This window comes from Jaculus jaculus, chromosome 17 (assembly GCF_020740685.1).
Source record: "Jaculus jaculus isolate mJacJac1 chromosome 17, mJacJac1.mat.Y.cur, whole genome shotgun sequence".
Classification (NCBI taxonomy): Eukaryota; Metazoa; Chordata; class Mammalia; order Rodentia; family Dipodidae; genus Jaculus; species Jaculus jaculus.
Genome location: NC_059118.1, coordinates 60799057 through 60823912, shown reverse-complemented (window position 1 = coordinate 60823912; position 24856 = coordinate 60799057). Strand labels below are relative to the sequence as shown.

Genomic DNA, 24856 nt, shown 5'->3' with positions numbered 1-24856 from the left:
AGGGAGAGAAAAAAGAAGGAGAGATATTACTTTGTAAGTCAGAGAGCGAGATTCAGAAAACAGCAATTGGCTTTTGGGGGTTTTGGCATGCGTACGTATATAGAGTTTGTGATACATATAAACTCTGTATACATGTATATGCCAAAAGACCCCCAAAAGCCAGAAGCCCTAAATACATATATTTGCTTGTGTGTGTGTGTGTGTGTGTGCAAATGCATGTGGAGGACAGAGGTCACGATTGCTCATCCTCCTCAGACAATTTCCACGTCTCCGTGCTACTTTTGTTTGTAACAGAGTCTGAACTCATCTATTTGGCTGGACCAGCTGGGTAGTAAGCCCCAGGCGTTCCCCTGTATCCATCTCCCCACGTTCTTGGATTACCGGCATGCACTGTCATGCTTGAGATTTCACATGTGTGATGTGGATCCAAATTCAAGCTCTCATGCTGGGCAACAAGCACCTTACCCACCGAGCTGTCTCTGCAACCCCCAAGCCCTCAGCTTTCATTTCAATTTATTCTCAGAAGAAGGAGCTCAGGTTCCCATGAGAAATACTTCAATATTTTCCGGGTCAGAACCCCAATGATCTCTGGCTGGTTCTTCCTTGTAAAGGTCCATCACCTCCTGTACTGTCACCCTGGGAACCAAGTTCTCTTACATGAGAACTTGGAGGACAAAACACATCTAAACCACGGGAGATATTGTCCATGAGACGCTACCAAGACCTTGGTCCCAGGTTTCTGTGTGAGTGGAAGAAAGCAGTGCCCTTGGGTATGGAGAAATGGAGAGATGAGAAAAGGCCAGTATTTCATGTTTTGAAATGGACTGTTTTTTGTTTGTTGAGACACAGTCTCTCTGGCTGTGTGTGAACTTCCAACTTTCCCGCTTCAGTATTGGGGGAGGGGGAGACATTTTATGCAGTGGTGTAGCTACGGGTAAGTGGCCCATACTCGTACCCATGCGGGTCGACCTAATTAAACTCAGTGGGTCTCTGACTTCACTCGCTCCCTCTCACACACACACATACACACAAATGTGAAAGTAGGAAGGAGATTAGTTGGGAAGAAGAAGTTTTGTGGGAGTAAGGGGAGATAAAAGCATTTATTGGAGGGTGGAAATGATCAGCATACATTATATACATGCATAAAATTGTTAAAAATAACATTTTTTAAAAAGAAAGAATTTCTTGCTTTGGGAGGATAGAAAGTCAAGACTACCTGGATTGACAAATAAAACTCTCATTTCTGTCTTTTTAGCCAGCAAAAGATCTTCTGATAAGAAGTGGTTCCAGGATAAAGAAGGAGGTGTATGGTATAAACATCTCTTATTAAGACTTGAAAATGACTTCAGACTGTGCCTTGTAGACTCCAGCTCCCTTAGCTGGATAAAGGACCTCAAGGTGTCTTGCAGATGCCATTCTACTGCATTCAGACATAACCAACTGTAAAATGGGACCATTTCAGAAACAATGGAGACTTGTACAAATATAACAAAGAAGCTATATCTAATCTGGCACTTGAATTTTTATGCATGGGAGAGATATACCTCAAAATAACGATAGCACTGAGCCCCTCAACGTCCCAGAGACATGAAGTAGGGTGAGAAGGCTACTTACCAGCCAACATGAGCTATTTCTTATCACATAGGAACATGAACTAAGCAGGTGGAGGGCTGAGCCCAGAGGGAAGTTAAGGGCAGAAGGGAACAGTGACCTGGGAGACATTTGTAGGGACTGCAATCAAGCTCCAAGCAGGAAATTGTTCACTAACCAAGCAAATTGACGTCCTTCAGCCCACTTGCCGGAAATCCCCATTTGTCATGGTGGTACCTCCTTGTGCTCCCGTGGGACCTCCTGTCATTGACCTGGACTGTGGTATAGCACGTAAATCCTTTCATCTTAAAAACACGAGTCTCTGAATAGAGTGCTGGAATGCTGAATATAGACTGAGCTTTAGAATTTGCTAAGTATTATTCACTACTCTGTTTCTTCCCCTTTCTTCCTCCCTCTCTTCTTTCCTCCTTTTTTCTTCTTCCTTCCGTCATCCCTTTCCTGCTTTCTTCTCGATACTGGGAATTGAACGTAGGTCCTAACATATACTCTACCACCGACTTCCGTCTCTAGCTCTGGCTTCTATTTTTGAGACAAGGGCTTTTGTTGGGCTTCTGCTGTTGTTGTTCAGGATTTAACTTTGAAATCAACACTCTATTATGGTTAATATGTTTTGTTATAACTATAAAACAAATATTAAAATATCTCCTATTAAAGCTTTTGCCCTCCTCTTCCCACCCAGACTGGCCTTGGCCTTACTTTGTAATCCTGGTGGTTCTGTAGCTCACTGGTGAGCCTCCTACCTTCCTCAGCCTCTCAAATAGCTGGCATTACAGACCAACACTGTCAGCTTGGCTACTATACTATTTCTTTCTAAGATAACAGGGATATTGGATGACTGGAAAGAACTATCTCTATATAATTATTATTCAAAGATATGTCCTTAAGCAAGATTAATATTCAAATATCCCTCTATTAGTCTTGAATGGAAACCTACTTATTATACATTGTTATATAATTCAAAATGTGGAAATATGCCTTTTTTAATTTTTTTCAAATGGTGGGAGGGCAAGTGTGCCACAGCATGCATGTAGAGTTAATCTGTGTTCCACATTCTTTGAGGCAGGTCGCTTGTCATTACAAATGTCATAGTAACTGGCTTTAGATACTCCTAGCTTGCCTCCCTTTGTTAGAGATTCACTGGGATCACAGAACATGAACCGCTTTGCTTCTGGCTTTACATGGGTACTGAGGAATTGAACCTGGGCTAGCAGGCTTTGCAAGCAAGTTCTTTTAACCACTGAGCCACCTCCCCAGTCCTGCGAAAGTCTATTTCTGTTAGTACTTATTGGGTGCTATGGTTGGGGTGTAATTTTAATTTGTCCCCAGGGGTCAAACGTTGGAGGTGGTGTTGATCTGAGTAGTGGCAGAAACTTTAAGAGGAGGCAGGCGGAGGGAAGAAGTTTGGGTCAGTCACGCACTTGCCCCCAAAGGCAGCCATTTTCATGGAGCCATTAAGATCTCGTTAGACCAAGCTTTTATGAGAGCAGACCTCACTCTGAATCATTATCTAGCTTCCAGTCTTACAACACGCTCGCTTGTTTCCACATGTGCTCTTGTTATGAGTCACCTGCCACTAGACCCTCATCAGAAGCCAGACGTAAGAGGCTGACTCATCAGAAACACCACCTCCAGAACTGTAAGTCAAAGAACTGTAATGAAGTTACTCAGCCTCAGGTATTTTACTAAAATAACACAAAATGGATAAAAATGTATTACTGTACAGTGCTACCTCTAAATGTAAAGTGAAAAACTGGGAGACCGTGTTTTGTGTGTATGCCATGGTACTGATCAGAGACTCCTTACTTCTTGGTGCCATGCCACAGTCACTCAGAGTTGGAGAATTAAGTTCTTCCATAGCTTCATCTAAGAACCTTTGGCTCATTTATGAGAATAGCAAAAAAGCTTTTCCAAAAATAGAAAGGATTCTGGTAAACAGGGTTGTATTTCATAAAGCCTTAATATTTGGGCTTTACCTTTTGAAAATTATGGTAAAATTTGAAACTCTTGTTTTCAAGAATAAAAAGAATATCAGGAACAAAAATTTATTTTATAATGTCCTACACATTGATCATTCAATTCATTTTTATTATAAAAATATGAATTGAAAATAGAAAATAAAGCATATAAATACTACATTTGGAAGTTATCCCATTCTAAATAATGCATATTTGAAGAGTAAAGTCAAAATGTCTTCTATTATTTAAAGAACACTTCAAAGATAAGAGTAATTTTGGGATCAACTAGTAAACAATGCATAACAAATTACGTCAGTAACTAGCTAAAAGCCCTGTAAAAATAACTTGTCCTTTGTCCCTATGTAGTGGGATTAATTAAGAACCTCTGAGACATTGAAATGTTGATTCACAAAAGGCATTCTTTAAAAAGAAGCAAATAATCTCTTCCATACCCATAGCCCCCAAATTAACTTCTTGTTTAGATGGAAAGGGTAAAAACATGGCTGGACACTATGAGTTCAAACAAAGGTCACAACCTTCAGACCATAATAGCTCACAATGTCTGATCTGAGAATTCCTTTCCAAATAGTTTCATCTTCCCAAATCCAGGAAAAGAAATCATCCATACGATGTTAAATCCTTGGCATTTTCAACAGAAGAGTATACCAATTGTTTGGAAGATTCTGCCTTTACTTCATCTATGCCCTAAGTGAGATCGGACTGAATGAAATAAAAATCTTGACTGGTGGGGAGTAAACTAAATAATTTTATATAGTGTTTTAAACATTGCCAAGGAGGCTGGGAAAAAATTGTCATACATCTCAAAAAAAATCATTGTGTAAATTCTTGACTACAATGGTTTTTTGGTTTTTTTTTTTCCTTCTAATGGGACAACGGGAAAGAATATTAGTCAGTGTATTTAATCTGCAAGAACTCATGTGATTACTCCAAGGCATTAGGCCTATATCACGTGAGTGAATGTGTGTGTGCTTGCTGAGTGTCCTAAGGTTAGAGGTAGAAGAGAAAGGGGAGGAAACATGAGCAGATAGATGATGTAATGAATTAGCTATGACTGCATGGTGATTTGAGGTAGGTATTCTCCATAAATTCACGTCTTCTGAAGCACTGCTAGAGGAAGTGTGTCATTGAGGGTGAACCTTGAGGTTTATTGACCCCTAGTTTGTCCATGTTCATCAGCTCAAGTTCTTGCTATTTGCCACCTGCTAAGGCAAGGAGGTGATGTCCAGCCTCTGCTCTAACATCTTTCCTTCCCATCATGGACCTTCCCTAGAGACTGTAAGCCAAAACCAAATCCTTTACTCCCATAGCTGCTTTTGGTAGAGTACTCTGTCTCAGTACTGTGAAGGTAACTGCAACAGACTGTCTACATTCATTAGTTGTAGCTCAAAACTATTGTTATCGCTGAGAAATCCTGCCCCAGCAGAGCTGAGAACCTCCTCCATGTAGACCAGCTGACAGAACGCTAGAAAAAGCTACCCTGCATGCATCTACATGGGAGAGAGAGAGAGAGAGAACTCATCAGTGGAGATACTCAACAGTGGACACTTCAAGCCTTAAATTTGGCCAGCCAGGCCAAATGAGCCAACAGGTGCAATAGTGGTATTTCTGTTATGGGAAAACCAACTGCTCTCTAATTGGACTGGAGGCTTGCTCTACAGGTGGGAACACATGTCTGATACTAACAACATATGACAGGGGAAGTCATGAGCCCTAGGGGTGTAATGTCCGCTGCTGTCCAGCTAAATGTATATACTATGTTCACCAAACTGCCTGATAAGCACTTCTCTTAATGTCCACACTCATATGAATGCTACTCTCACTTTGTTTAGAGAAGCTTCTCTTTTCAAATGGCAGTAACCTTGGGATTAGTCAGAAGGCACCATGGTGCTGAGAAGAAGTGACAGAGGAGTGCTCAGCACTGAAATATCTCTATCACACCTTCCAAGGCTCATTGAGGAAGAGGTGGCAGAAAGAATGTAAAAACTGAAGGAAGGGGAGGACTCCTTACAATGTGCTCCTCAAAACACAAAATGGCCTGGATATCCATGACTTGCAGTGCCTGACACTACCTCCAGAAGACCAGCATAATAGCAAGAAAAGATGATGACATCAAATAAAAGAAACTGATTGAGAGGGGGAGGGGACATGATGGAGAGTGGAGTTTCAAAGGGGGAAATGTGGGGAGGGAGGGAGGGAATTACCATGGGTTATTGACTACAATTATGGAAGTTGTCAATAAAAAGTAAATTAAAAAACTATTGTTATTAAGTTTGTTTTATTAAGAAAACACAATATTATATGGTAAAGAAAGATTTTCCCCTCCCTTGAGTTAATTCAGCCAATGGTTGTCTATTAAGACCATTATGTTCTAATATTGTTTGGAGCAGTGATACCTGGGCAGCACCAAGGCATCTTTCCTTTCTCACTTTTTATTACAAATCTGCTTGATTTAACACTCTACGGAATTAAAATGACAAAAATCACCTCCTCCAAATCATGTGTGTTGAGTATTCCCAAGGGATTGAATTCTAGTATTGGTTATGGGGTAGTGTCCTACACAGAACTGGAGAAACTTAAGCTGGATGGCAGAGAGGAGATGACACAAGGCTTTATTGTATCACTAACCCCACTTGGGGTTTAGTGGACAAAGGGATGTTTCATGTCTTAACATTTTACATTATTCTGAAGTAATGCACTATATAAATAATTACCACATAAGAAAAACCTCACATGTATTAAAAGAGCTGATTTTTAAATTCTTAATTATTTTTTTTTTGAAGAATACTTTTATTAATTTACAAGTAGGATACAGGGAGAGAGAGACAGAGGGAGAGGGAGAGAGAAGGTGTGTCAGGACCTCTTGCCACCGTAAATGAACTCCAGACACATGGGGCACCTTGTATACCCAGTTTTATAAGGGTACTGGGGAATCGAACCCAAGCCTGTAGCCTTTGCAATCAAGTGCCTTTAAACACTGAGCCGTGTCTCCAGAGTTAAATTTTTAATTTTTATTACTACTTGCTGGAACTAGAGAGAGAACACAACAAAAGAAAAGGAGTGACTATCACAAAAAAGTCTACAGAAGCAAAGCTGCACTTTGTGATGCTTTGCGTGCTTTGTTTGAAGTCTCATGTTACTGTCTTCTTGATGTAGACAGTGTCGTTATGCTGCAGGAAACTGAGGCACAGAGAGGCCAAAGTCTCTCAAGAGCATTATTAAATGACAAAGTCAAATTTGAACACAAGTAGTAAATTGTATATCTTCTATGTTTTTCCACTAAGCTAAGTTATATTCTTGGATTAAAATGTCTCTGAGCAATATCCCAGAAAAGTACAGAAGAATAAAAACCACCTCCAACCAAAGGCAATTGTGAGCTAAAGCTTATGTTTTTCATAATTATAGTTGGTCTATATGAAGTATAATGTGTTTTGTTCAGCTTGTGGTTTGAAATGTTTGGGTAAAGTATCATTTTCAACTCTGAGGTTTGATGATAGTTTTAGTTCTTGAAAGGAAATAGTGCGTGTTGATGTGATAACAGCATTTATTCTATTAAATCTGTATCCAAATAGTTAGAGGAAGTCATTCAAAAATATACTTACTCAAAACAAACTAGATAAAGGGTAAAATGATCCACTTTACTCTATGCTATGCTTTCTAAATCTAGCTTTCTAAACATAAGACGTAAGCACACTTAAAAGGTCCCTGAGTTGGTTCTCAACCAGTTCCGCGCCCAGTTCTATTCCAGGGGTGGGACTATCAGTATAAAAGATGATCCTCATCTGGGTGTAAAGACTGAGTCAAAGGGCTTCATTCTGTACCCTAACTTTTACAATTTAATAGTAAGCAGAACTCTCCATTGCTTCCTTATTGAGTCAGCATCCTGTCTTAAAGTTCTTTTCCAAGTAGATGAGGTTCATTACCTAGACCTCTGATTTCTTTATGGTTCAGTTACCTGGAAATGTTATGACTGTGCCAAGAGCATACAGAAGGATTTAAAGGCTTGGCACCATTTTGATAGTTGCTGGGGAGATAAATTTTATTGAGGACTTAGATCCCCAATTTTTACTTTGCCCTCAACAAGCTGTTATATCCACTATAATGAGCTTAATGGGTTGGGGGCATTGTTAATGCCAGAATGGTAGAGGTCTCTTTTGACACAGTTCATATCCCAGCATCCAGTACCTGTCAACGTTGATAGGTCAGTGCATGCTGTGCTCATGAAAGAACGAGGGGACAATGTTTGCAGCAGCGAAATTCTGGACTTCTTCAGTCTGACACATCCTGTTAGGGCCCAATTCCTAGTTATCACTTCACATCTACATCTGGATCAGCATTGCTGAAAGTTTTTGGAGCTGACTTCCATCATCCCAGAGTCATATGGACTTGATCTTACTCTTTTTGTTTGCTCAATGTATTTTCCATGCACATGGCTCCCAACTAGAAACACAATCAGAACTCAAACCATCATCATAAAAGTTAAACTCTGCTCTTATGGGCAGCTTTGCTTTTTTTTCTGTCCACTAGAAAGTCAACCAGCACTAAAACCTCTGAGGCAAGCTTCCAGACAAATGCTGATGGTTGGCTGAGCCGACTCCGAGATGGTTGATAGTTTCCCTACTGGAGCCACATTGCCTTATGAGTTGGCAGAAAGTTAGGTCAGACATAGCCAACACCTGGAAAACTCACATAGGCATCCAATTCCTGCTATCCGTGGCAGGAAACCAATGATCAAAGCTGAATTTCCTCCATATGACCCATTCCAACCATGCACAGTTGGAGAAGGAGACAGCCGCTCTCATTAAGCGTGTAAATGCATCATCAGGAAGCCTGTCGCTCAGGACATGGCAAGGATGTAGCGTCAAGATAGAGATGGAAATCTATGTCTCTAAAGCTGTTATGTCCACACAATTACCTTCATGTGTCCCAGATTTGAACCCAGCATTGTTCTTCCTGTTAGTTACTGGCCCTTCTCCATGAATGCCACCAGAGAACCACACTCCAAGTCAAATGATGGCGTCAAAATCTCTACGAGGAAAACCTGGACCACATCCAGACATCGGATGCTGCCAATCTCATCAAATGGCAGCACTTTGGGAAAAGGGACTGTCAACAGAATGAATGAAAAGGCAATTGTACAAGTTTTGATGATGATCTACAGAGGGTAAAAGGACAGGGAGTGAGAGGACAATATCCTGCAACTCAACAAGAACTCAGCAAGCCGCTGTGTGTGCCCTTGGTGTCCTCAGGACGCTGGCAATGCACGGTGTCTGCCTGCAAGGAAATTGAAGCACGAATGGGGACTTCCACAGAAGGTTCAACGAGGAGACCTCCTGACAATTTGGTGGGATAAACAGCTTTGTTGCTTGTTTAGCATTTCAAGGCACATGATTACGCTTTCTCAATCTGCTCATCCCTACAATACATAAAAAAACATTCTTCAATCAATAGGAAAGGAAAACTTGATTTGATATGTCAGTTATTTATAGAACTGGATTACATCCACCTAACATATAGATATATTAAAAGTAAGTTGTAAATTACAACCCCAGGGAGAATGCCTTTATGGCAGGGGGTACAAGAAAATGTTGTTTTTTGTTAGTCATAACTTCAATAAAAGGACTTATCTAGGTAAAACAGAAAAATTAATTCATTCAATATGGGTCACAGACCGTTAAAAATGAGCAAACAGATTGAAAGAACATATCAAATAGATGTCACACGGGGAAAGGTGCTGAAAAACTCTAATGCAGAGAAGGTAAAATGCCAAGAATTTGTGAGAAATTTCCACATATTAGCAAGAGAATTCCATGGAACATGACAAAAACACCTAAGCAAGCTATTCAGAGAAGTAGAAACTCAAATAATAGTAAATAGGTGAAAGCATATTAAAAGGTATTTGTAATTAGAATGCAAACTCAGGCAATGATGAGATGTCACTTGAAATAGATCTGATGAAAACACTGCATAAAGCAACATGCAGGAGGGTGTGTTGGAATAGACCCTTGCTCACCATCAGTAAGCAGAAAATCCATGCCGCTATCCTGAAACTCTTTGGTAAAATATAACACAGTTGTGAACCTGGGCATGGTGGCTCCTTGGAGGTAGAAGCAGAATGATCAAGAGGTCAAAGCTGAGCAGAACACACAAGAAACAGAATAATGTTTATATATGTGTCCCTTCTATAAACCCTCCATGAAACAAAAGACATGTCTTACAATGACACAGTCTAAGAAATCACTCAGGAAGCTGGGATAAGAGGATAGGAAGAAGTTCAAGACCACCTTGGGCTACATAATGACTTCCAAGTCAGCTTGGGCTACAGAGTAAGACTCTGTCTCAAATATACACACAAGCATACACACACACACACACACACACACACACACACACACAAATGCATACTGAATGAATCAATAACTTATTACACAGAACAAAGATAGGAATCTTGCTAAGGAGCTTCCAAACTTTTGAATGGGGACACAGTGGGAGCATTTGGGGGAAAAATGTGTTTTTTAGAATAGGGAGAGCGCCTGATTAATGAGGAATGGTGGTGACTTTAGTTCAGTACCTTTTGTTTTTGAAGTTCACATGATGAGTCAAATTGACTTAGTCTGGAACTCAAGAAGTGTTTATATTTGGATCTCAGCTCCTAGGTGATAATTTAGGTGAAATGGGAGAAAGAAAGCAGCAAGCATGGGCTGGGGAGACAGCTTCATTAGAAGAGTGTTGCTTCCCAAGCATGAAGATCTGAATTTGATCTCCAAAATCCAGGTCTAAAGGCCTGATATGCTGGCATTTGCCTATAATTCTAGCACTGAGGAAGCTCACTGACCAACCAACCATGCCAACATGGTAAGACCCAGGTCAGTAAAAAACACTGTCTCAAAAAACAACTGGGCTAGTGCCTAAGGAATAACACCCAAGGTTGTCCTCTGGCCTCCACATGCACATGCAAAAACAAGTGTGTACAATTAGCCTTCACACACACACACACACACACACACACACACACACACACGACATGGGCAGAGAGGCAAATGGTAACCTATTTATAGTAATTAGATGATAACATCAAGATATTCATGTGGTACAAGATGTGGGAAGATGGTATGTGTTTGAAAAGAAACAAGAACTGGTAAGTAGAGTGAGAAATCACACTGACTGGCATCTCGAGGGGGAGAGATGAAGTGTAGTACAAGGAGAGCAGAGCAGCAGTAAGAGGTTAGCTAAATTGTCCTAAGGAAAAACCCCAGAATAATCAAGCCTGATGGCTCAGATACTTGGCCCACTATCTACTTTAATTATGTAGAAGCAAAATTAAACCTTACATATTTGATGGAAAGAGAAGAACAGAAAAGCCAAACATTAAATTTAAAATAAGAATAAAAATCTCTATCTCCGAATCCATAAACTAAATTGTCTAGAGCAGCCTGCTGAAGCCTGATAAATCCCCAAACCACTTTAATTTAAGGCATCCTGAGAACTGCTATTCTTAACTTATTCCCTTGATGCCTATCTGCTAATAGCCAGAATCAAAAATCACCCAAGACAAGAATAAATTTGAGATTTACTATTATTGAGCCCAATTTTCTTGTTTTAGCTCCACAAAGTATAAACAAATATTCCTCCCAGAGTCAAGTGGAAAAAAATATGAAAAGAAAAACTTCCCCCCATGCACTTGTAGGGGGTGTGTGCATTTCTGAAATCCTCACACAATCCGTAGGCTTGATCCCAGCCAAGTTTACTCCACATGGCTCTATGGCCTTGTCAACAACTGCTCTTTCTCAATGTTCAGAACCAACATCTCTTAAATGTTCTGAACAGGATATTCTATGTTCTGAGTCTACATAGTGAATTCTAGGCCAGCTTGGACTAGTGACAACTAATCTCGAAAAAGGCAAAAAAAAAAAAAAATTAAAGTGGTCATCACAATAGTTTAGCCACAAGAAGGAAAGATATTTTAGAGATATTTCAAGGAAAGACTATGGAGTGCCTGATGTCTGGTTTGTTTTAGTACACTGCTATCTCAAAGTTTAAACAGTATATTAAGGGGATTGTTAAATTATGACAGTCTGGAGGTCAGAAGCTAGAGGACAACTTTTTTTTTCTTCAGTTTTTCAAGGTAACTTCTTGCTCTATGCCCCAGATTAACCTAGAATGCACTGTGTAGACTCAGAGTGGCCTCAAACTCCCAGCAATCCTTCCACCTCTGCCTCCCAAGTGCTGGGATTAAAGTTGTGCGCCACCACACCTGGCAAAGACAACTTTTATTGTGATTTCAAAACTGGATTGATAGCAGGATGTACTCATAGTATAGTCAAATGCACAGAGGAATTAGTACTGCCTAAGGTCAAGTGCACTCAATGCTTGAAGCGGTCATCATCTAATGCAAAATTATAAATAAACATATATTTCAGTTGTTATCTACATGAGACAATAGAAAAGTCAACAGTTGGTCTTAAAGTAATGTTACCCTTATATTGGGTTTGGAAGATGAATTCTACCTGCAAAAAATGTCAGCTACATGAGAGCAGAGATATGAGAAAGACACTCTACCTAAAAGCAAACCAGACTGTCACAAGGTAATGAAAAGCCATGGTGTGAAATGTGGCTTTTGATATAGCCATGAAGTGGGCATCATGGGGCCTTGTCCTTTAATGAGTTATGCATGTAGAAACTCAGGACTTGCATCGACAAGAGGCGGATGAAGAGTAGGCCTGTTGTCACCCTTAATACTTCAAACTGGGAAAGTGCTCTGTGCTACCAACTTCCCCCACACATCTTGTAACAATGCTCTCGTCCAAACAGATCACATAACTAAAAAATTCCATGTAGCTCAGCACATTCTTCATGTGTTTGAGGCACACCATTACAAACACACCTGGGTGATAGTCATATAAAATTATGCACATGCGATCATGTATAATACATCATAATACTTGATAATGATAATAGACAACCATGTAACTGTTTTATGCGTTTATTGTATTTTCATTATTAGAGTGTATTCTTACTTATGTTAATATATCCTATAAAATAGACTATTGTGTGATGCCCGCAGCAGCCTCTTTTATTTTGTGTTCTTTTTTATTTTTTATTTTTATTATTTTTTTTTTTTTGAGGCAAACCCAGCAGACAGCTTTTTTCTGAAAATGGGAAAGTGAGAGAGAGAGAATATTGGAGCATCAGGGCCTCCAGCCACTGCAATCAAACTCTAGACGCATGTACCCCCTTGTACACATGATGTGTGGCCTTGTGCGCTTGTATCACTGTGTGTCTGGCTTTCATGGGGCCTGGAGAGTTGAACATGAGACCTTACGTTTCACAGAAAATCACCTTAACTGCCAAGCCATCTCTCCAGCCCTCTTTTTTTTTTGGAGGTAAGGTCTTGATTTATCCAAGGCTAACTTGGAATTCAATCTGTTATCTCACGGACAACTCCAACTAATGGCGGCAATCTCCTATCTTAGCCTCTCAAGTTCTGGGATTAAAGGCATATGCCACCATGCCTGCATATCTTGCATTCTTTTGTCTCTAGGTTATAAGATCTCATCTTGCGCTAGATTTCTACTCATGTTGCTTTGCGCATCCAAGCTTTAAGCACAGTAGGCTAAGCCACGTGTGCACGATATGGCTGAGATGTGCAGTAGGCTGTCCAGTTCATGACCACGTTCTGTCGCAGAGCTGGTCATCGTCACTAAGCAATGCATGACCACACTCAAATCCTGCAGGGCAGAGAATTGTAACTCGATAATATGATGATGAAAAAAATGTTCTATCCTCAATATGACCATAGGCTGGCTGCTTGCTAAGCATTTGAAGTTTTCTCTGCGATGACCTCTCACATACACTCGTGTACGTCACGTGTTTTGTGGGTATGATATAGAGCGACTCACGGAATTTCTGAAAGGACAAGGGACAAAGCTGGACATGAAGCTGAGAAGTCCAAAAGCAGCTGTGCATTCACCAGGCCAAAGCCCTCCTTGGGGAGTAGGGTCATCCATCACCATCTAAGAGAATCTCATACTTCATCTTCACCAAGATCAATCGTCACAAAACTTCTTCGGGATAATTATAAACGTCCAGTAATTACCGGCCCCTAGGGCCCACTGCTGTCTTAATCAGTGTAGGCTAGGTAAAGCCATGTTAACAACTCCTGTATCTCAGTGTCTTAACATAACAATTGTTCCGTGGTCATGTGAAGTGTGTGACAGGGTCATTGCCTCAGGATGGCTCTTTTCCACACGAGGACCCAGGGATTCAGGCTTCAGTGATTACTTCACTGCCCAAGCTTAGTGCACAATCTCATCCACAAACCACCCACAGAGGAAAGGAAAGTTCTGGCTGTTCAAATAAATGCTTTGGCAGGAAGGACACACATTTCTTCTGTCTCCTGTAAATTGGCCTAAAAAATTCAGACAAACTCATTGCAGTACAAAGGAACTACAGAACAAAATATTCTGAATACTGGAAAGAAAACACACAGATACCCAGAACCAGAGGAATGCCTACCAAACGCATGAGTAGGTTAAGCTTACTCATGGTATTTTCCTCTCTTATTTTTGGTAACTATTTTATTGGCTTGTGCACAGTACTATGTTTCACACGTCATCATCACGTAAGCATACAACGTGCGTTGAACGTAGTGCACTCCCTTTCTCATCTCCTCTCCGAACTGCGGCCCCAGCTCCCCCGCCAATCTCACTGCTTCTTTCATTTTATGTGTGTTGCAGTCAGGGCCGTGTTGCTGGCAGAAATCACCTGACCAAGAGCAGCTTTTGGGGGGAAAAAAAAGTTTGCTGTGACTTACAGGTTCCTTGATGGCAGGGGGAAACTATGGCATGAACAGGGGGTGGACATCGCCTCCTGGCCAACATAAGGTGGACCATAGCAACAGGACAGTGTGCCAAACACTGGCAAGGGGAGAGTGGCTATAATAACCATAAGCCCACCCCACAAAATACACTGACTCCAGGAGATGTTATTTCCCAAATCTCTATCAGCTGGGAACCTAGCAATCAGAACACCTAGGTTTATGGGGGACACCTGAGTCAAACCACTACATTCTGCCCCTGGCCCCCATAAATTGATAACCATCCATGATGTAAAATGCAATGCATTCAATCCAACATTAAAAGTCCCCATAGTTTTTATCAATCTTAATTATGTTCAAAAATTCCCATAATCCAAGGTCTTTTAGCTAAGCCATAATACCAAAAAAGTCCCCCCATAAACCATAATGGCACAGAATAAACACTCATACTGCAAAAGATGTCACTGGGCACAGCAAAGGAATATGCAGCCAATACAAGATTTAAACAGGGCAAACATCAAATTCTATAGTTCCAAGTCCAGCAACTCCAGTCAGTGAAAAGTCACCAATCCAATAACTCTAACCAACAACAAACCTATAGTGTTCCAATTCTGCCCCTCTAGCTAGGCTACTCACAGTCCTGGAAACCTCATCCAGGGCTGGCAGCTTTCCTTATCAGCCATCTCATGGTCCCGGTGTCTCCACTGGGACTCCACCGCAATCCATGATTCATCCTCACGGCTCCATAGGGTCTCCTTGCAGGCATCCAGCAAACCTGCTTCACATTGCCCATGGCCATTTCCAAAACACAAGAACATGTTGTAAACTCAGTGACCCTCTCTTTCCTGCATTTATTATACTCCACAATACCAGGTAGCATGACAATTTGTTAATCCAGGGGGAAATAAAACAGATTTTGAAGAACAGAATATTCCTTAAGCATTCAGGCCCCTTTAAAAAAGTCTACATTCTTCCTGTTCCCCCAGTACAGGTCAGCTGGCCAACCTCAAAGGTTGTAATCTCCCATATAATTACAGCTGAATGGGAAGAAGCTTCAACCCACAGATTTCATTCTGTGCCATAACCCTCTGGTCACATCAGTCCATTTCTATGCAATGCAACCCTGCACAAGTTCTTAGGACATGGGCATAAAAGCAAACTTCTCACACAAACTGCTTTTAGCCCAGTCCAAGCAAAGCTCTTTCTCATTTTTATAAGCCAAACCTCACAATCCGTACTTCTTATTACATCCAGGTCTTTCAACTCTGACCAGAATAGTCCATCAAGCTGTATTTTTAGCACTGCAAGGTATCTCTTAGGCCAGGATTTCAAATTCTTCCATAGTCCTTTTGAAAATCAGCTCCAAAAGGCCAAAGCCACACAGCCAGGTGTCTAGCAGCAAAAGACACCACTCCTCAGTACCAACATGACTTGCAGTCATGTTTGCATTGTTGGCAGAAATCACCTGACCAAGAGCATCTTTGGAAAAAAAAATTATTTTGGCTTACAGATTCAAGTGTATGCTCCATAATGGCAGGAGAAAACGATGGCATTAGCAGAGGGTGGACATCACCCCCTGGCCAACATAAGATGGACCATAGCAACAGGACACTGTGCCAAACACTGGCAAGGGGAAACTGGCTATAGCACCCATAAGCCCACCCCCAAGAATACACTGCCTCCAGGAGATGTTAATTCCCAAATCTCCATCAGCTGGAAACCTAGCATTCAGAACAGCTAGGTTTATGGAGAACACCTCAATCAAGCCACCACAATGTTCATAGATGAAATCTACAAATGAATGAAAGCATGGCATTCGTCTTTCTGAGGCTGACTTTATTTGCTTAATGTAATATCCAGTTGAGTCCATTTCCTTGCAAATGACATAATTTTATTCTTTAAAATGGAATAAAACCTCACTGTGTTTCTAGTCTAGCTTTTCTCATGTTGATGACCACCTACGTTGGTTTTATAACTTGGTTATTGAAATAGAGCTACAATATACACTGATATGCAATGACCTATGTGACACATTGCTTTTTGGCAAACCCAGGAGTGGTACGGCTCAGTCATGTGGTAGATCCACTTTCAGTATTTTTAGGAACTGCCATGGTTTGCATTTCTAAAAAGCGGTATATGTGAATTCCCTTTTGTCTGCATTCTTGCCAACACACATTGTTAGTTTTCTGTTTATGTTATTTTTGTGTGGTGTATCGTACGTGTGTGCTATATGCATATTATTATGTGGTGTGTGTATGTAGTGTATATATGCATGTGTGCACAGGTGTGCAGAGGCCAGATGAAGACACTGGGTGTCCTCTGATGCCCTTCCATCTTGAAATCTATGACAGAGCCTCTCACCAAATGAACCTGGAGTTCCCCATCTTTCTGGCTGATCAGGGAGCCTCAAGTACTCTCCCATCTTTACCCCTCTCAGTGCTGGGGTTACAGGCATGCATGCCAGGTCCAGCTTTTTTATGTAGGTGCTGGGTCCTCATGCTTATATGGTAAATGTTCTTACCCCCTGAGCCATTGCTCTAGGCTCTGTTGTTAGTTTTCTTTCTTTCTTTTTAAAATTTTTGTTTATTTGTTTATTTATTTACTTATTTGATAGTGAAAAACAAGGAGAGAAAGAAGCAGAGAGAGAAAGAAAGAATGGGTGCATCAGGGTCTCCAGCCACCGCAAATAAACTCCCCTTTTACATCTGGCTTATGTGGATGCTGGGGAATTGAGCCTTGAACTGGTATCCTTAGGCTTCACAGGCAAGCACTTAACCACTAAGCCATCTCCCCAGCCGTGTTGTTAGCTTTATTAATGACTATAATTCTGACTGCCGTGAAGGGAAATCTCACTGTAGTTTATATGTGTGTTACTCTGATGGCTACTAATATTTCACTTTTTTTTCATATATTTATTGTCCATATGTACATCATTTTTGAGAAAATTCATTTCATAAGCCCATTTATTGATTGGGTTATTTGTTTTCTGTTTATTTTATTTATGAGCTCTTATAATATTCTATATATTAATCTTTTTTCAGATATATAGTTAGAAAAATTTTCCCATTCTATAACCGTCATGCGACTCAATTATTTCTTCTTGTATGCAAAAGCTATTGAAATTCATGTCAGTTGCTAGCATTATTTCCTGGACAATTAGAATCTTTTTCAGAAAGTCCATACTTAGGCTAATAACTTGAAGTATTCTCCCTACTATTTTTGCTCTAACAGCTTAAAATCTTACATTGTGGTCTCTCATTTATTTGGAGTTGATATTTTTTCCAGGGTGAGAGATACAGACCTAGTTTTTTTCCTCTTCATATGAATGTCCACTGATTTTGGCAACATTTGTTGAAAAGGCTATCTTTTCTCGAATGTATACTTTTAGCATTTTGTCAAAACTCAGATGGTTGCACATGTATAGGTTTATCTCTGGGTCCTCTATTGCATTTAATTTAATTCAATTGTTTTTTATTTTAAAGAGAATGAGAGAGAGAGAGAAAGAAAGAGACAGAGAAAATTGGCCTACCAGGGCCTCAGCCACTACAATTGAATTCCAGACACTTCTGCCACCTAGTGGGCATGTGCGACCTTGTGCCTGCTTCACCTTCCTGCGTCTGGCTAATGTGGGATCTGGAGAGTAAAATGTGGGTCCTTAGGCTTTGCAGGCAAGTGCCTTAACCACTAAGCCACCTCTCCAGTGCCTTTATTCCATTTAACGGTCTATGTGTCTTGTATCTGCTTGTGTGCCAGGGTCATGCCTGCCTATTGCTAGGGGTCCATAGGGTGATGTGAAATCAGGGGCGGTGATTCCTCCAGTACTTTTTTGGCTACCCAGGTTATTTCATGACTCCACATCAATTTTAAGGTTTTGTTTTTTCTAGTGCTGTGAAGAATGGAATTGAAATTTTGATGAAGGCTGCATTAAATATATAGATTTGTTTTTGTAGTATAGCCATTTTCACAGTATTAATTCTGTCAACCCATGAGCATGGGAGGTCTTTTTCATGGTAATAGTTTGCACTGTAGAAGTCTTTCAGTTCCTTGGTTAAGTTTATTTCCAGTTATTTTAAAGCTATGAGGAATTAGATTCTTTTTCCTGATGTTTTTCTCAGTGTGTTTGTTTTTAGTTTGTGGGAAGGCTATAAAGTTTCATGCATGCATGTTTTAGAGTCGTTTAGCTATAGAATCATATCATCTGTAAATAAGGATACTTTCCCTTCTTCCTTTCCTATTGGAAAAAAGTTTATTCCTTTCTGTTGTCTTGGTGCTCTAGCTAATACTTCAAACCCTATATTGAATAATAAGAAGAAAGTAGATTCTTTTGGGGGCTGAAGAAATGGATTAGCAGTTAAAGCGTTTGCCTGCAAAGCCAAAGGATCTCGGTTCAATTCCCTAGGACCCACATAAGCCAGATGTACAATGTGGCACATTCATCTGGAGTTTGTTTGCAGCAGCTGGAGGCCCTGGCATGCCTATTCTCTCTCTCTCTCTCAAATACATGTTCAATTTTAAAAAAGTTTTTAAGAAAGTAGTTGCTTTTGTCTTATCCTTTAAAATAGAGGAAATGCTATGAATTTGTCCCCCTTTAGTATAATGTTGGCTATATGTTTATCATATATAATCTTTACTATATGGAAAAATCTTCTTTGGTCTCTTAGTTTCTTCATTACTTGTAGCATACATTGATGATTTTTTTTTTAAATCTTCTTGGCATCTGTGGATCAAGGATTTCTGTCCCTGAGTGAGTTTATGTGACACACCACTTTCGCTTTGTGTACACTGAGCCATCGTTTGCATCTCTGGAAGGAAGAAAGCTTGGTCATGCTGAATGACTGTTTTGATATGTTCTTGAATTTTGTTTGCAATTATTTTACTGAGCAATTTTTTTAAATCTCTATTTGTTATGAAGACTAACATAACCTTTTATTTTCTTTTGTGGCTTCGTCTGACTTTGTAATCAGAGTGATGATACTGGCTTTGTTTTAAAAATTAATTAATTAATTTGGCAGCATTTCTTCGTTTTACATTTTATGAAACAGCTTAAGAAACATTAGTGTTTGTTCTTCTTTAATTGTCTGATAGAATTCAAGAATGAATCCATCTTACCTGGATGATTTTTAGCTGGAAGATGTTTTCTTTACTGTCTGAATGCAGTTGCTTCTTTCAGCTTTGAGTAAATTGCTTGTTTCACATTGGCCTAATCTTGATAGATCTTATAATAGGGCTAGAAATTTATCATTTCTTTTAGATTATTCAATTTGTTAGAATAGTTTTAAGGTACATTTTAATGATTTTCTGAATTTTGTTGATATATTTGCAATGTCTTTAATTTCATCTCTAAATTATATTAAAAACAAAATTAATTCAAATCTCTCATTCTTTTAGATACTTGAGCTGAGTATTTGTTAGTCTTGGTTATCTTTTCAAAGATCTGTCTTTTTACTGATTCTTTGTTCTCATTTCTATTTCATTAATTTCTTTCTACCTACTTTAATTTAAATTTGGCTTATTTTTGTTTTTCCAAAACTCTAAAGTGCATCATTTAGTTTTTCATTTGAAATGTTTCTGATCCTTTAAGTACACATAATGATAAACATCACTCTTAGGACTACTAATATTGTATCAAATGGGTTTTTGATACCTTCTCATTTTCATGCATATAATTTTTAAATTTATTTCTTGCTTTTTCCAATGATTACATCATCATTCCATAATGTGATAGTCAATCCCCAACAATTTGCAAATAGTGTGTACTTTCTCTTGTTGATGATTTCTTCTTTTATTCCATTATGTTCAGATAACATGCAAAAAATTATTTCAATTTTCCTATAGTTCTTAAGATTTGCTCTATGGCTTATTTTATGAATTTAGAGAAAGTCCCATGGGCTTCTGAGAATAATGTGTATTCTGAATAAAGTATGGTATTTTCTTGTGTATATGTGCATGGTATGTATGCATGCCTGTTCCTATGTGTGTGCATATTTTTTAATCCATCAATGAAAATAGCATATATACTTTGGTTTCCTAACACACATTCCTGCTTGAGTTCTGTCAATGCTCTGGCAAGCTCTGTATCGTTAGTGTTACGGTGATGACTAGATAAGAAGATGGTGAAGAATACTGATATTCAAATGAATAATACAATGACTAATTCACCTAAGTGATACTTACATATGTTTACATCTTTTTTATTATTTATTTATTTACTTATTCTTTCTCTCAAAGAAGGAGAGAAAGGGTGAGATAAAGAATGGGCACAACAGAGCCTCCAACATCTGCAAACGAACTCCAGACACATGTGCCACCTTGTGCATCTGGCTTATATGGGACCTGGGGACTCAAACCTGGACACTTTGGCTTTGCAGGCAGGTGCCTAAACTGCTAAGCCACCTCTCCAGCCAACCATCACATCTTGATATGGATAAATTCATAAGTAAGTGGGACAGGGAAACATACATATACACACAGAACAAATAGGGCAACAAATAGACACTTAGTTAAGACAGTGAATAATACTGATACTACTGATATGAAATACTAGAATCATAAATTTTCACATAAAGGACTTTTAATCATCACAATTTTACCAAGTGACCCCAGTGGGCCCTGAGAAATAAAAAGTGAGCCAACCATGAAAGTGTGCATAGATGTGTAGACTCCATGACAGCTGATGCAAATCTACCAGTGGATCTCTAATCTAGAAAAGAAGGACTGTAGCAGAAAGGATGGGCAGGAAGCTGCAACACAGTAGTGCACATCCTCACAGGATTCATGAAAAATTTCTGTAAAAGTTCATGCAGAGGAAACGTCAAAATAAAAATGATGCAAAGCCTTCCGTCACCTCATCTTTACTATTGGTTCCATGTAATACAAGAATTCAGTTGTTAAACTGAAAATAAATTTAAGTAAACACACCTTTGTCTCCATAAAGGAAGTATGAAACTCTCCTGTTGCTCTATGCACTTGGCAGGTTTCACCATGATGTGGTTGGCTAACACATTATCCATGTACATTTTAAAATATTTTATGTATCATTGGTGTGTTTAGAACCCTAAAGTTTGTGCTTGCATTTAGAGAGATGAGGGAGTCACTTCTATGTGCTAAAAACACCAATTGAATTAATGATTCTGAAATCATATAAGCTATTGCCATATTACAATTTGAGTAACAGAAAATCCAAAGCAGTTTAGGTAACATAAAATACTGAATAATCATGAAAATTAGTGGGTTGTGAAATGAATGACCACCTACCGTCACCGATGAAGCTGGCCCAAGACTCCGTAGTTTATTAAAGAAAGCATAAAGTATATGAGAGTGAAGGAATTTACAATGCCTGAAGCTCAACATACACCCACTAAATTGTTTTCCTGATGTTGTTTGCAAACTATTACCACAGAACATTATCTATTTTACTGGTCATTTGAGTTTTTGCATCACATAAATCCCTACATTGCTTCCTGCCCAGCTCTGCCCTTTCATCATTGAAATCACGCAGCTTCAACTTGGGCTGTGACTCGGTAGCTGAGGCTCCTGGATGTTTAAATCTTATCACTGACGTCATGTTGGGTTTCCAGACAGTTGGCTAAATTAATTCTACTCACCTCATTCTCCATCCCCCCGAGTGAATCCGTGTGGTGTCTGTGGGGAGGACCTTCTGCACCCACACTGCGCTCGTTTTCCAAATCGTGCTGAGCTAAAAAAGCAACTAGTTACGCACTACGCTTTGGCGGGTCCCAGACAGAAACGAAAGGGTTTGCTATGCTGTGTGTCCAGAAGACAGAGGAACACTTGATCTGCAAATGCTGACAGAGGGAGCACCTGTTTCCCCACACGTGTGAGATCCAGGGCCTCAGGAGCACAGGGTGCTCTCCTCAGTAATGCGGCCTCCGGCAACCAGCAAGAAGATGCACTTCCAGGGGATTTAAACAGGGGTGCATTTAATTGAATCTTAGATGAGAAACTCTGAGAAAAGAAGAAAGATGGAGGCAGGATAATTTCCCAGGAGCTTGTGAACCAGCTCACCTGGCGTACACAGAAGTAAAACAGAAGGGCGCTGGGTTACACACTCTCCCGTTTTCTTCCCCTCGTGATGCACCATTGTCTGGGGCAGCCACAGGCAGCCCCAGCTGATCCCAGGGATGCAAGTGGGGAGGAATGAGAGGGTGACAAAGGAGTTTGCTTTCCCTTCAAAATGAGGGAACCTCAATCTCGTACCTTCTCACGTCTCAGCGGGCAGGACTATGTACCTGCCCGCACATAGTGACTGACTCAGAGTCTGAATCAAAGCAGGCAATGTGGAGAGAAGGCAGCGCCCAACACATTTACATCTTTTGCGTTCCAACATGAAGAAGTCAGAGAGATGAAAGTCTTGAATTACCCTGGTGAATGTCAACGGGAAGTAAATCCTACACTACGATATTACTTGAGTGGATGTAGATGAGGGAATGATGATGTGATATTTACCAATTTAGGAGCTTAGTGAACTATGGGGACTGAGAAAAGGGACCACTTATCAGAGCTCATATGCTTCATGCCTACATAAAATGATCAGCGAGAAATCTTGTTAGGGAATAGATTTTAAATCAGCTCATTGAGGCTGGGGAGGTGGTTTTGTGAATAAAGCACTCACCGTGCGTGTGTGAGCACCTATGTTAGGATTCTAGAAGCCACATAAAAATCGGACATGCTGGCAGACTTTTGCAATCCCAGGGCACCCATGTCAAGAACTGTGATGGAGACAGGAGAATTTCCTGGAAGCTCATGGACCAGCATGCAGCAATAAGAAACAAGAGATTGCCTGTCTCAAACAGGTAAAAGATGAGGACCAGAACCCAGTGCTGTCCTCTTGTCCATGTGAACCATGGCACACACAGGCTGGCACTCACACATGTCAACACTCAACACACATCACACACACACACACACACACACACACACACACACACCAACAAATAAATGAATTCCTGGAAAATAAATGCCATGACAAAAAGTAGACTTGAAACACAGCGTACAAAGAGAGATCATTCACAAAAACAGAACCAAAATTCACCTGAAAAAGAAGTGATGGGGCCTCAAATAACCTTAATTCATAGATGCCTTCACGCTGTGACCATGAGCTACCATTTTCCTCTCTAGCCTGAGGTAAGTCATGTTTGGCTCTATTTCTATAGAAATCTAATGAGATATTATCTATCCTAACTTACACAAGAGACATCCCTGAGGGGAGAGACTCCCTTGGGTAATTCATGGAGTAAGTGGCCATGGGGAAGAAGCCAACATTGAATAGCAGGTGGCCTCCAAGCTTTGGGTAGACTTTCAGCCAGATCCAGCAAAAGGCTAAGGCTCCCAGCCATACAACTGACTGTACCCACAGGAACTAGGGTGAGGGAGATTCCTCCTCACTTGATCATCCAGACAAAATCACAGCCCAGCCAAACTTCAACCACAGCCTGCAAAGACCCTGAGCAGAGGCTCACCTAACCTGTGCACATGACCCACAGAAATGAGAAGATTGAGGAAATGTATATATGTTAATTGGTAAACTGTGTATAATTTCTTAGGCATCATTAAAAAATAAAACATTACCTTTATGGCTATACCATCTATCATCAACAAATTATTTTCCACCTGAGACAATTTCTTATTTTAATTAATTAATTTATTTATTTGAGTGGGGGCAGGGCTGCTATCTACTGTAAATAAACTCCAGATGCACTGAAATGGGAAGAGATACAGGGGTACCAGATAAATGCTGGTAAGTATGTTGCCAAGTCACTACACAGTTGCTTCATAGTCTATCACATGATAAGAATATGTGGTGACTGCAACTTGAGGAATGAAGGCATGAAGATCACAATTTCAGGACTTGCCTAGGCTATAACTAAGGATTTGTCTGGGAATATTAGAGTAAAAACATGGGCTGGGAAGGAAGTAAATCATTTTTTCTAGCATATACCCAGATCTAGGTTCAATCTGTGATTTAAAAAATTTTTTAAAAAATCACATCATAAGACTGTTAGGAGCATCAAACAGGGAAAATGAGTGGGAAAGAGCCAAACTAAAATTCTCCACAAGGGATGTGTTTAGTCTCTTGCCATGGAAGAGAACATAGTATATTCTTTTCACTGAATTGTCCAGGGTAATTTGGAATTAGAAAAATTGTAGATCTCCAAGAAAGCTATTTAGCATACTTAGCAGTTAAGTCATTTGCCTGAAAAGCCAAAGGACCCAGGTAAGCCAAATACACAAGGTGGCTCATGCATCTGCAGTTCATTTATAGTGGCCAAATGCTCTGGATCACGCTCTCTTTCTCTCTCTCCCCACTCTCATAAATAAAAAAAAATTAAAGAAATGTAAAAAGAATTTTATATTTAAAATACACTTGATAAAAAAGGAAATAATGTTCTTGTCCTACCTGAGATCATAAATGTTTTGTTATGGTCACAGTGCAGAT

General features: G+C 39.9%; 1 protein-coding gene across 1 annotated transcript in view; it reads right to left on the bottom strand.

Moving 5' to 3' along the window:
- The window catches only part of LOC101603424, a 301585-nt gene that overhangs the window by 130013 nt on the left and 146716 nt on the right, over nt 1-24856 (bottom strand). Inside the window, exons 13-15 of the mRNA XM_045136372.1 lie at nt 22729-22781; nt 22005-22096; nt 8549-8739 (exon numbers count right to left, since the gene is read on the bottom strand). Coding sequence (XP_044992307.1) covers nt 8549-8739; nt 22005-22096; nt 22729-22781 — 336 coding nt within the window. The remainder of the gene's footprint in view (nt 1-8548; nt 8740-22004; nt 22097-22728; nt 22782-24856) is intronic.